Here is a 12,077-nt window from a genome sequence, read left to right as displayed (position 1 = left end):
GCAATTTGAGATGTTACCTTTCTTGCATCCTAATTTGCCATTTATTTTGGTAATCTATTTCTGGATTTTCCATTCTGTTCCACTGGTCTATTTGTCTAATCATGCACTAGTATCACACTTCTAATTATAGAATCCTTATAGTATGTCTTAATTAAGAGGACTTTAACTGATAAGGCTAGTTCCCTCTGGGAGTTTTTCTATTTTAGTGGGTAGTTTTTAAAAAAAATTGTTATTATACTCAAATGCAAACCTATAGTATGTTTTCTTAATGCCTGGCTTCTTATGTTCAACATTGAACAACGTTGTGAGATTCATCCATATTGGTTTGTGTAGTTGTGGTTTATTCATTTCATAATGTGTAATACTTTGAGTAAATGTTGTTAGTTTTCTATTTTATTGCTGATGGGCATTTAGATTGTTTTTGTCTTTTGGTTATTTGGAATAGTACTATTGTGAATATTCTTGTAGTGAGTGTACACGTTTTTGTTCCATAGTGACCATAGCTTATGCATACTGGCAGATTTCAAAGAAGTTATATGAGTTTACACCCCCAGTTGTAGTGAGTTCTGATTAGATTGTTCACTAACACTTCATGTTTTCTTTTTCATATTAGCTCATTGTGTTTGAATGTCTGGGTAGCATTTCATTATGTTTTTAATTTGTATTCTCCTGTTGATTAATGAAATATAGCACTTTTCCCACATGCTTATTGGCCATTTTGATATCTTCTTTTGTGAAGTTTCTTCCTCAAGCCCTTAGCGCATCTTTCCTATTAAGCTGTCTTTATTGATAGGAATACTTTGTGTATTCTGGACATGAATACTATGTTGGATATGTATATATTAGGTTATTTTTTATTTTTGACAACATACCAAATTTTTAAACTCTTATGTATCTGTAATTAGCATTACTTTAAAAACCTAGTTTTACATGAAAATAAATGATGAGGTAAAAAAATAAATTTACCTAAATGACTTGCATTAAAACTCCCTTCCTTTGAATCTTGATCAATTACTGTTGCCACCTTAATGGTAAGATTTTCAGCTTCAAGTTGCCTGATCTTAGAAGCAGGAGGAAGCTCCCTGAACAGTGTGTCTAAGAAAGTCTTACCAGTTAAAACAAAGCTTGTCACCTTTTTTACCTTAGATGTTTTGTGATTTGTTTGAAATAGTTTTGGGGGGGCACTTGGTCGTTTAAGCCCAGTTGGTTAAGTGTCCCAACTCTTGGTTTCAGCTCAAGGCATGATCTCATTATGGTGAGATCTACTCCTGCGTGGGGTTTGCACTCAGTGGGGACTCTGCTTGAAGATTCTCTCCCTCTGCCACACCACCTCCCCTTGCCTCCTGCCATGCCCTCGCAGTCTCTCTTACTCTTTCTTTCTCAAATAAATAAATCTTTAAAAAAATAAAATAGGGTTTAAGATAGGAAGGCTGATTTTAAAGAAATGTGACCTATTGAGTCTGTAAATTTGGTCTATTGTCCATTGAGTGCTTTGTTCTGTGGGTATCGTGGGTTTTTCATGTATCTTACTTAGATTATTTAGAAATTGAAAGGATTTTTTTAAACTTTTTTATTTTGAACTAATGTTAAAGTTTTTAAAACAGTACCTTCCTTAATGTCCCTCATCCCACTCACTTTAATATTTTACATAAGCATAGAATTATCAAGGATAAGAAATTAACACTGATAAAATAATATTCACCAAATTATAGACTGTATTCAAATATTGCCAGTTTTTCTTCTGTTTCAGGATTCCACATTGTATTTGGTTGTTTCTTATTGGTGCCTTTGAATGTGTAACAGACTCTCAGTCTTCCCTGTGGTATATGACCTTTATATTTTGAAGAGAATTAATCTGTTATTTTGTAGAATGCCCCTCAATTTGTTTTGTCTGATACTGTCTAATGATTTTAGAATGAGATGATGCATTTTTGGCAAAAAAACTATAAAAATCACAATGTATCCTTGGTGCATCATTTCAAGGGATTCGTGATGTTGATTTGTATTATTGGTGATGTTTACTTTGAACATTTGTTTAAGGTATTTCTCCACTGTAAAGTTACTATATTTTTATAATTGATAAATATTTTGGAGGAGATAATTTGAGACTGTTAATCATGGTACTCTTCAAACTTCCACCCACTAATTTTAGCATCCATTGGTGGATCTCATCTGTAACCCCATCTTACTTGTGGGGTTTGCCTGATGATAATTTTGTTTCCCTTTTTCCTTCCACGTTTGCTAATTGAAACTCCACTGTCAGGAGTGCTGTCCCTTTCTCATTTTTTTTTTTTATTATACTGGTATGGACTCACGAATATCCATTTTATTCCATGAGTTAAATTTGAATATTACCTATTTGGTTTGTTCTTTAAGTTATTCCACTTTGGCCGTTAGAAGTTCCCTCAGGTTGGTTCCTGTGTTCTTTTGACAAATATCCTTACATCCCTTTTTAAAAATATTTACTTACTTATTTTGTGCAGTCCCTTAATTTCTGGTATCACATGATGTTCTAGGTTCATCATATATTTTCATCCTGAAACCCACCTCTTCTCCAGGGAATCCTTATTAGTGGATAGTATTTAGAAATTTAGATCTCCATGATGGTTGTGCTCATTGCAGTTGGGTTTGTTTGCTTGCTTGCTTCCAGGCTGTTTCAGCAGATTGAGCTAGGAAATAGACATATGTATAATAATCTGTACACATCTACATGACTCTTTCTCTCTGTATTTATGGCTAAAACCATAGGTTTATGCTACTCAGATTCCAGTCTCATAGAATTCATTTTAGGCTTCCTCTTTTTTCTCTTTTCTTTTCTTTTCTTTTCTTTTCTTTTCTTTTCTTTCTCCTTTTTCATTTTCTTTTTAAGATTTTATTCATTCGTGAGAGACACAGAGATGGGGCAGAGACATAGAGGGAGAAGCAGGCTTCCTGAAGGGAGCCTGATACGGGACTCGATCCCAGGATCACAAGCTGAGCTGAAAGTAGATGCTCAACCACTGAGCCACCCAGATCTCCCTTCTTTTCTTATTTATAATTTTTTCCTTTTAACAGTAGAAGCCCAGCTCTCATTATCTGTAGTGTATTTACTTCTTGGTTCACTTATAATTTACCTAGAAAATAATTTTAAACTTCTACCCGTTCTTCCAGTAGAAAGACTTTCTAACTAGGGTATAGAATTTCTATATAGTTCTTTTTGTCTTTGGCTTTACAACGTTCAGTCAAGATACTGTTTTCCTCTGTTACCTATTTAGGTTCTGTTCTCTTCTGCCTTTTTCATGTGGTCACGTTATTCATTTGTAACAGAGTTAAGTTTGTTACTGTTTGTATTCCATTTTAGATAACTCTCCCCTACCACCATACCTTTGTTTTAATGTATTTTTTGTTTTGTTTTTTGTTTTTTAGATTTTTAAATTTATTTATTCATGAGAGACACACAGAGGAGCAGAGACATAGGCAGAGGGAAAAGCAGGCTCTATGCAGGAAGCCTAATGTGGGACTTAATCCCAGAACTCTGGGATCATGCCCTGAGCCAAAGGCAGACACTCAACCACTAAGCCACCCAGGCATTGCTGGTTTTGGTTTTTTGATATGAAAAGGATATATATATCAAGAAACAATATTGTGGTTCTGAGAGTCAGAGCTACAAAAAGATGCATTCAGAAATAACTCTATTGTCAGTGCCTGCCACCCCGATCTGTTTTCCTTTTCTACCTGGAAAGAATTTGAAAATGTCAACCTAAAAAAATAACAAAAAAACAGAAGAAGAAAGAAAATGTCAACCTAAATACAGTTTTGTTTTTGATAACTGGAAAGCACTCAAAGTTTTCTAGAGTGTCTGTAACTGTCCCTGATAAGAATTGATCAGTGTTTAATGTGCAAATAATGGTAACTTAGTTAAGCTGATATTCTTTCACATTGATCTTAGGCAGTGGCAAATACGGTGATTTATTTGTAAAGTTGTATTTTAAGCAGACCTCCAACTTTGACCAAAAAATTCCAGTTACATTTATGTTTTCTAACTCTTAATGTTTTCTAATCATTTCATCATCATTTGGCTCCTAAATTGCTAACCAAGGAGTAGACAGAATAAAGCATTTGAAAATATAACCTACATTGAATGTAGTAGGGTGTTAGATACTAAATTTACTTATTTTTTATTGAGACGGTCATCCTGCAGTTGCTGTACTTTATTTTGATCACCAATTGAATTTTTTTAATATTTACTTATTTACTTATGATAGACAGAGAGAGAGAGAGGCAGAGACACAGGAGGAGGGAGAAGTAGGCTCCATGCCAGGAGCCCGACGTGGGACCTGATCCCGGGACTCCAGGATCACACCCTGGGCCAAAGGCAGGCGCCAAACTGCCGAGCCACCCAGGGATCCCCATCAATTGAATTCTTAAGTTTAGTGACTTCTTCAGTTATATTTGAGAAGTTTGTTGAATCTCTGAGTCTCCAAGACCTCTCTTCATTTGACTTTAGGTTTATCTTTTTTACTACCTGTTGGACATTTCTATTTTTTTTTAAACCGTTTTCAGATAACTTAAGTTATGTGACTTTTTTTTTTTAATTTTTATTTATTTATGATAGTCACAGAGAGAGAGAGAGGCAGAGACACAGGCAGAGGGAGAAGCAGGCTCCATGCACCGGGAGCCTGATGTGGGATTCGATCCCGGGTCTCCAGGATCGCGCCCTGGGCCAAAGGCAGGCGCCAAACCGCTGCGCCACCCAGGGATCCCTGGACATTTCTATTTTGAGAGTTTACATGACACCCTTGTTTTCTAGATCAATCCAAATGTATATTTTGTACCTTTTAGCATATACGCTAGTCTTTTTCTTTGTACTTCATTTCTATAGCAGTGATCACAATTGAAATTAAATACTTGAAACGTTAAGGAGGGGGGTACCTGGGTGGTTCAGTGGTTGAGCATCTGCTTTTGGCTCAGGGTGTGATCCCGGTATCCTGTGATCCATCGAGTCCCTCATTGGGCTCCCCACAGGGAACCTGCCTCTCTCTCTGTATCTCTCATGAATAAATAAATAAAGTTTTTTTTTTTTTTTTTTTTTTTTAAAGAAAGGTCAAGGAGGACAGGGGTCATCTGTTTTATTCACTGAAACTTACTTACGTTGTACTTCTTAAGTTCCTGGCTCAACCTGATCTCAGTAGATTATCTTGCATTTTATTTTGTGTGGAAAATAGCTCAAGACAAAACAAAGACACTGTGGAGAGCAGAAGAATTCAGAAATAATTCAGTGTAGTAGCTCTACTCACAGAAGGATCCCAGAGAGACCATCACTTGATTTTTCACAATGGAGGACTGCAAGTTACCAAGTGTTCAGCTGCCTCATTTAAGAGGTAGTACTGACTAAGCCAGTCTAGGTATATATTTAATATTTAAAGGTTCAACAACTTAAAAAAAATATACGGAAATCTTACCCTTTTGTGATATTTTCCATTTTTATATTTTATTTTGGTGTATACTCCGAACAATAAATATTTTGTATTAACTGGTTTTCCTGGGTGCTCACTGGCTGTTCCTTTTCAGATTCCTTTGTTCCTGTTTTCCTTTTTCCTCCTAAAATAAGGGTCATCTTAGTCCTTGGGTAATTGGATCTTTTCTCTTGGGTTCAATACTACTTTGTTGATTACTTCTAGATCCTTATCCACTCCAGATCTCAATCTTGATCTTCAGCCCTATATGCAGCTCCTTACTGCCTGTGTGTCTGCTTCAGTAACTTCATAGGCACCTTCAATTTTGGATGTCTAAAACTAAATTTGTAATCTTTCCTTCGTCCTGCTTTTTCTAGCTGCCTGATTCAGAAACCTATCAGCCATCTTTAACTTTCCCCCCTTTTCACTTTAACTTTCTAACTGGTCTCCCTGCCTCAAATCCGTCTTCCGTGTAACAGCCTTCAGAATGAGGTCGGGCTCTGTCATGTGATTGCCTGAAATTCCTTAGTGTTTTCCCATTGAGTTTCAAGTCCTTAGCATTATATTACAAGGTCTGTTGTAATGACCCTTTTGTAGCTTCTCTTTTTACCCTTTCCTCTTCCACAAATTGTACAACTCAGCCATCTCAAAGCCATTTATGTTTTATGTGCAACATCAACAACCTTGCTGATGTGATGTTTCCTCTGAAACTTCTCTCCACAGTTTTTTTAACTGGTCAGTCTCCAAGCTTGAACTCAAACATTGCTTTCATAGGGACTCTGTCTCTGATCCTCACAGCAGACAGAATCCTCCTGTTCTACACCATTTATGTAGTGTTATACACGTTCTCCTTAGGCCCTTTAGGAGGAAGAGGGATCTATATTTGGCCTCCACAATACTTAGGATATCTGGTAAATGTTTGTTGAGTGAATGAGTAAATAAGTGAATGGGTTGCTTTTAAAATTATAGCCGTAAGATCATAAAATTTAACTAGCTTTTAACTCTTGATTTATATCTAGATAATGTTTAGGGGCTAAGATTTTCCTTCATTTGTAGAACAGTTGCCTTATTTTATTCTGTTTTGGAGTTGGTTTTATTCCAATTACAGGTTCATCTTGTTTTGTCAGTTCTTGTGTCCTCCTGTCTTTCCCACATTTGATCTATAATCAGCCCTAAAGGACAGCAAAACTGCCTAGAATTGGGATCTGAAGTTTTGGCAGGAATCCTTTTAGAGTTGGTGATCTGAGTAGTGTCTTTGCCAGCTGGAGCTTAGAACAAAGAAACCAAACAAACTCTTGGCAGATTCTGAAATGCAGTTTTTTGCTTCTCCAGAAATTGTGATTCTAGTCAGTTGATGCTGATTTAGAAATGTATGTAGAACTGAGAATCCAGTAGTCATGAATTGCAGTCATTCTTGATGCCTTGCAGTACTTCACTAACTATTGAATATGTGACCTGTTTGAAATTGGAATTATAATTGGACTACAATTAGAGATACAATCTAATAGAATTCTGGAGCTAGAAAGGACCTTTTACTTGAGATAATTTGATCCAGTTCTTTAATATTACAGGTGAGGAAAACTAAGGTAATCTATCTAGTATGACACATTTGGGCTCTGATCTCTGTATTTCTGGTTTAGTTCATTTTCTGTTTTTAATAGCATCTTTCCAGATTACTAGGGACTAATAGTGCTGGAATCATGCTTTAAAGGACTAACGCTTTTTCCTGGGTCTCCCAGAAACTTAAATGCTCTGGGAGAGAGATTATAGATTTACCAGAAGATCCTTGTCCAATTTATGCAATTATGTATTATTTTTCTTTTAATAAGAAATGAGAAGCAATTTTAAAATAAGGATGTTGAGTTTTAACAGTCCTTTATTTGAATAGGTAATAGATGAATTGATAAACACTACAAAAGGGGAGTCAGAGTGAAGATGTAAGGTATTCTTAGATATTCTTCCAAAGGAAAGCCTCTGCCCCCCTTTTTCTAAAGTGTCAAAATTCTCATTCCTGAACATTTTTTGTTTGTAGTGCTTATGAAAATAGTGTTTAATTTACTAGTACAAAAACTTTTATATCAGTTTTAGTCTTCAATTTCTGAGTAATTTATTGTGATCACTTTTTTTTTAAGATTTGAGAGAGAGATGATTTTCAAACATTGCAAAGTTGAAAGAGTTTTACAATGGATACTTGAATACTGATAAATAAGAGTCTACCATTATATTTTATTATATTTGCATTGTCACAGATCTGTTTGTTCATCTGTTCACTTCTCTCTTCATTCAGAATTCCTCATAAGGTCTGCCTAGTATCATATAAACAGCCATGAGACAGAATTTTGCTGCTTTTGCCACTGAAGGAAAACAAAAGCTATAGAGTGGAGAGAGAGGACATGCTTCATGATTTAACCTGCGACTACATTTTTGTTTTGTTTTGTGGTTTAAGTTGATAGGATTGGCAAGGCATAATAATATAGATTAAATCGATTTAATATGCTGGTCAAGAGCCTAACTAATCACCTTTTTAATGTCTCATTCTCTGTTGTCTTCTTGTACTGCATAGGTCTCCCTTGTGATAAATCAGACTAATAAGGCTGTTTGGCTTTAACAGAGAAGTGAGCTATTATATTGCCGTTTCTTGGGAAGGCATTGAATTAGTTGAGATGTGTGCTTTCTAATCTTCCAGTAAAGAAACATACTCATTTTGATTGGAATGCCTAGAACAGTTGTTTTAGCATTTTTAGTTTTTCCCTTATCCAAAGAAAATAAATTTCTCTTTTTGTACTTCTCTTGAAGCTTGTATATTAAGACCTTAATGTATTAGATCACTTACCAACAGTAGAATAAACATTTTTTATAATTAACTGTAAAACAAAATAATCTTCTTAAATACTGTTTGTTTCCCTAAAACAAAGTTAATAATAGATATTTGAAGTTTCAAAGGAGATTTGGTGAATGTGGTTTGAAATACCTTAGCAGTTTATTCTGATTAGGAGTGAAGAAAGGAAAACAAAGAGATAAAATACCTAATGAAAAAATGTAACTCCTAATCCCTTCTCTCTGAAGATGATCATTGTTAACATTTTGTCTCCTTTTAGCCTTCCTGTTACTACTCATGTTTAAGCATAATTAGGATAACAATATATAAGCTGTTTCATAACCTGTTTTTTCCTCCTTAACGTTAATCTCCTTGTTTGATTAACATTGTTTTACAAAATAGAAAACTCTGAGGTCATTAAAATCATATGGAGGATGATAAACTGCTTCATACCAAAGAAAGTGTTATCACAGTACTTGCTTGTTGTCAGATTACTTTTCCTTTGCACTGATAGGAAAGAGATTAAAAAGGCAGTGGAGCAATGCTACTGGTTAAAGTGGATCAAGAAAAGATGAGCTTAGAGCTATGCAAGCAGTTCTCATTTTTAATAAGTCAGCTAAGATTGGACAAACTGGCAATTATTGCAGATATTTTTATCACGTATATTTCAGTAGGACTCTCAATGTTTAGCAGAATTACTCGTATCATCATTGCTTTACATTAATGGAGGAATTTTCTTTTTTTTAATACTCTAAAACCTGGTCAGTTTCTGTGAAAAAACAGAACAGCTTTGTTTCTAGCAGAAGTCCCATTAAAGGGAGGTTTTGCTGCATTTGATTGGAAGATTGAAACAAAACCTTGGTAAGGTTGGTAGTTTTTATCTATGGGAGTGAACAGAGAGATCCTTTCTCTCCCTGTCCTATTCATCTGGCAGGAAAGTTAATCTAGTTGCTTTGAATTTAGGGAAGCAGACTTTCTTTATAGGGATTCATTTTCTAAAGTGGTATTAATCTTTGATTAAAGATGCTGTGGGAAAGGAGAAATGGGTCCATGACACCTTGATGGGAATATTCTCACAATGCTAATGACAGTGTAATAGAAAACGGATCTCACTTGTGAAATTGGCATTTATAACAGTGGGTAATCCGTGATGTTCTGAGAATATTATATTCAGCATTCTCCCCTTCTACCCTGCCTTTTGTTAATTCTGGAAAGGCCTTAAAAAAATTTTTTTTGTTTGTAAATATATTTTTAATAGCGCCAGTTCCATGAAATGATAATAGTAAAAGAGACTGAATTACTTAGGCCTCCAAGAGCAATTAACCCAATTTCTAAGAAATTTTTTTCTGAATTTTTTAGTGTCAGTGCCTTAGATAGGATAGTAACTTACTTCCCTCTCTCATAAGACGTTCTTGACAGGAGGCAAACCTGAACTACACAGTGGTTTGAGTAATCCCTGAATTGGAGCTGATGTTTCAACTCTATGATGATTCTTGGGGTATTTTGTAGTTGCTTGTTTTTCTTTTTCTTTCTTTCTTTTTTCTTTTTTTACATTAGCATTAAGTCATTTTTTTAATTTAAATTCAGTTTTCCAGCATACAGTATAACACCCAGTGCTCATCATATCACTTTCCCTCCTTAATGCCCATCACTAGGTTACCCCATTCTCCCACCCACCTCCCCTGCTGTTTTTTGTTTATTTGTTTGTTTTGCATGTGTGTGCATGATACATAAATTAGAAAAACTTTTTTTCCTTAGGGTTATAAACAAAGCTTGAGAAGATAGTTTGTAGCAAAACTGAAACTAAGTGGAGCAGTAGTGTTTAATTGTGTGATTTTTAAAGCACCAATGTCCAAATCTATGTAATGGTCTTATCTGGTTTCCTGTAACATGTATATTTACAATTACGGAGTTCAGAGGTATTTGACTTTTCCTTCCTTTGTACAACATAAGGAATGCTTTTTAAAATGTTTTGTGTGTCATCAGATATTTTAAAATAGTACTATTTCAACTTTCATTCTTTTTCTATCTGATGTTAAGTATAAAGTTACAGAATTAGCTGCCATGAATGAATATAGAGCAGCATTTGTGCAGATTAAGTTAAAAACAAAGGAAGTTCCTGCGTGTAGTTTCCTGTCTATTACAACAAAAATAAAAGAAACAAAAAAGCCTTCCATAATTATTTCAGAATATCAAATACTAATAGTATGTATGTTGAGATTCCAGTGTGCAAATTGCTGGATGTTCTCAATTTATTAATGACATTTTCTTAAAAGATAATTTGTTTTTCTTTTCCTTTATCAGAACACAGCAATGGAGGAAACAGCTATATGGGAACAACACACAGTGACGCTTCACAGGGTAAGCTTCTGTTGCAGTAAATAATCTGTGTATAACTCAGGATACTGGCAGCTTTTGAAAACAATAGAGAAAAGCCAGATGTCAGGAAGTCAGAAGAAAGGGAAAAAACTTTTCTATATTCCTTTGTTTAAAATTAGAGTTGCAATAAATTCTTTATTAAGGTTAAAAGTGAACATGATTACTTTTTCGTATGTCCTTTTGGTGGTGGTTAGCTTTTTCTTTTTATTCCTGATGTAAGAAATTACAAAAATTTTTAAAAATTTGAGCCATCAGATAAAAGACATTGTATGATGGTATAAATTATAAACTGCTTCAGCCTTTCTGATTAGGTGTGCTTGTATTGTAGGCTTGGGGTTTAAAATCAAACCAAGTCGTGTGAGTAATAAAATCCTAAAAGATATTCTTGATTTGAAATACGTAGACCCAAGCTATTGCTTATGCAATTACAGGTGGACAGAGAGCAAATAACAGTAAGCAATAAGAGTAAGAGCTCTCTCTGAAGTGAGACTGTCCTGAATATGAATTCTAGTGCTGCCTCCTTTCCTTTAGAAATGGGCAAGTGATCTAACCCTATGCTAAAGCCTGGGTTTTTACAGACTTAAAATGGGACTAATGGCAGCTCTTCATGCTTAACCTGAAGTGAGCACCTCCCATAACTCTCCCCTATTCTGCCTTTGAAGAGAGCTAACTCTTCTGATTACTCTTGCCCTTAAAGAATGAATAGAGGAAATTAGATAATTTGGGGGGGGGGGGAGGCAAAGGGAGAAGGAGAGAGAGAATCTTTTTTAAGATTTTTTTTATTTATTTGAGAGAGTGAAAAAGAGAGAGAATAGGCACAGTGGGAAGGGGAGAACTCGCATGCTCCCCACTGAACAGGGAGCCCAACGTGGGGCTTAGTCCCAGGACCCAGAGATCACAACCTGAGCTGAAGGCACAACTGAGCCACCCAGGCACCTCAGGAGACAGAGAATCTTAAGTAGGATCCATACTTAGTGCAGAGCCGGGCACAGGGCTCCATCCCACAACCCTGAGATTGTGACCTGAGCCAAATCAGGAGTCAGCTGCTTAACCAACTGAGCCCCACCAGGTGCCCCAAGATCAGAGATTAAATACTTCATAGTACTGTTTCTACCAACTGTGTCCATTGTTAGGAAAATGGCAAGGTGTAGGTAAATCATATTCCTGAACTCTGCCCCTGATTATTTTGTGAATGTTTGAATCTGCTGCACATAATAGATAATGGGTAAATTAATTATTAAAAAACAGTGATTTCAAGGATCTCTGAGTGGCTCAGCAGTTTAGTGCCTGCCTTCGTCCCAGGGTGTGATCTCGGAGTCCCGGGATTGAGTCTCACATCAGGTTCCCTGCATGGAGCCTGCTTCTCCCTCTGCCTGTGTCTCTGACACTAGCGTGTGCTTGCTCTCTCTCTCTCTCTCTCATGAATAAACAAATCAACTCTTTAA

General features: G+C 35.7%; 1 protein-coding gene across 27 annotated transcripts in view; it reads left to right on the top strand.

Moving 5' to 3' along the window:
* TJP1 (tight junction protein 1) overlaps nucleotides 1-12,077 on the top strand; it is a 249,479-nt gene that overhangs the window by 155,210 nt on the left and 82,192 nt on the right. For all 27 annotated transcript variants that reach the window (XM_072796363.1, XM_072796348.1, XM_072796340.1 and 24 more), the window contains one exon: nucleotides 10,558-10,614. In XM_072796363.1, coding sequence (XP_072652464.1) covers nucleotides 10,558-10,614 — 57 coding nt within the window. The remainder of the gene's footprint in view (nucleotides 1-10,557; nucleotides 10,615-12,077) is intronic.

Source organism: Canis lupus, chromosome 2 (assembly GCF_048164855.1).
Source record: "Canis lupus baileyi chromosome 2, mCanLup2.hap1, whole genome shotgun sequence".
Lineage (NCBI taxonomy): Eukaryota > Metazoa > Chordata > Mammalia > Carnivora > Canidae > Canis > Canis lupus.
This window is presented reverse-complemented; position numbering and strand designations above follow the sequence as displayed.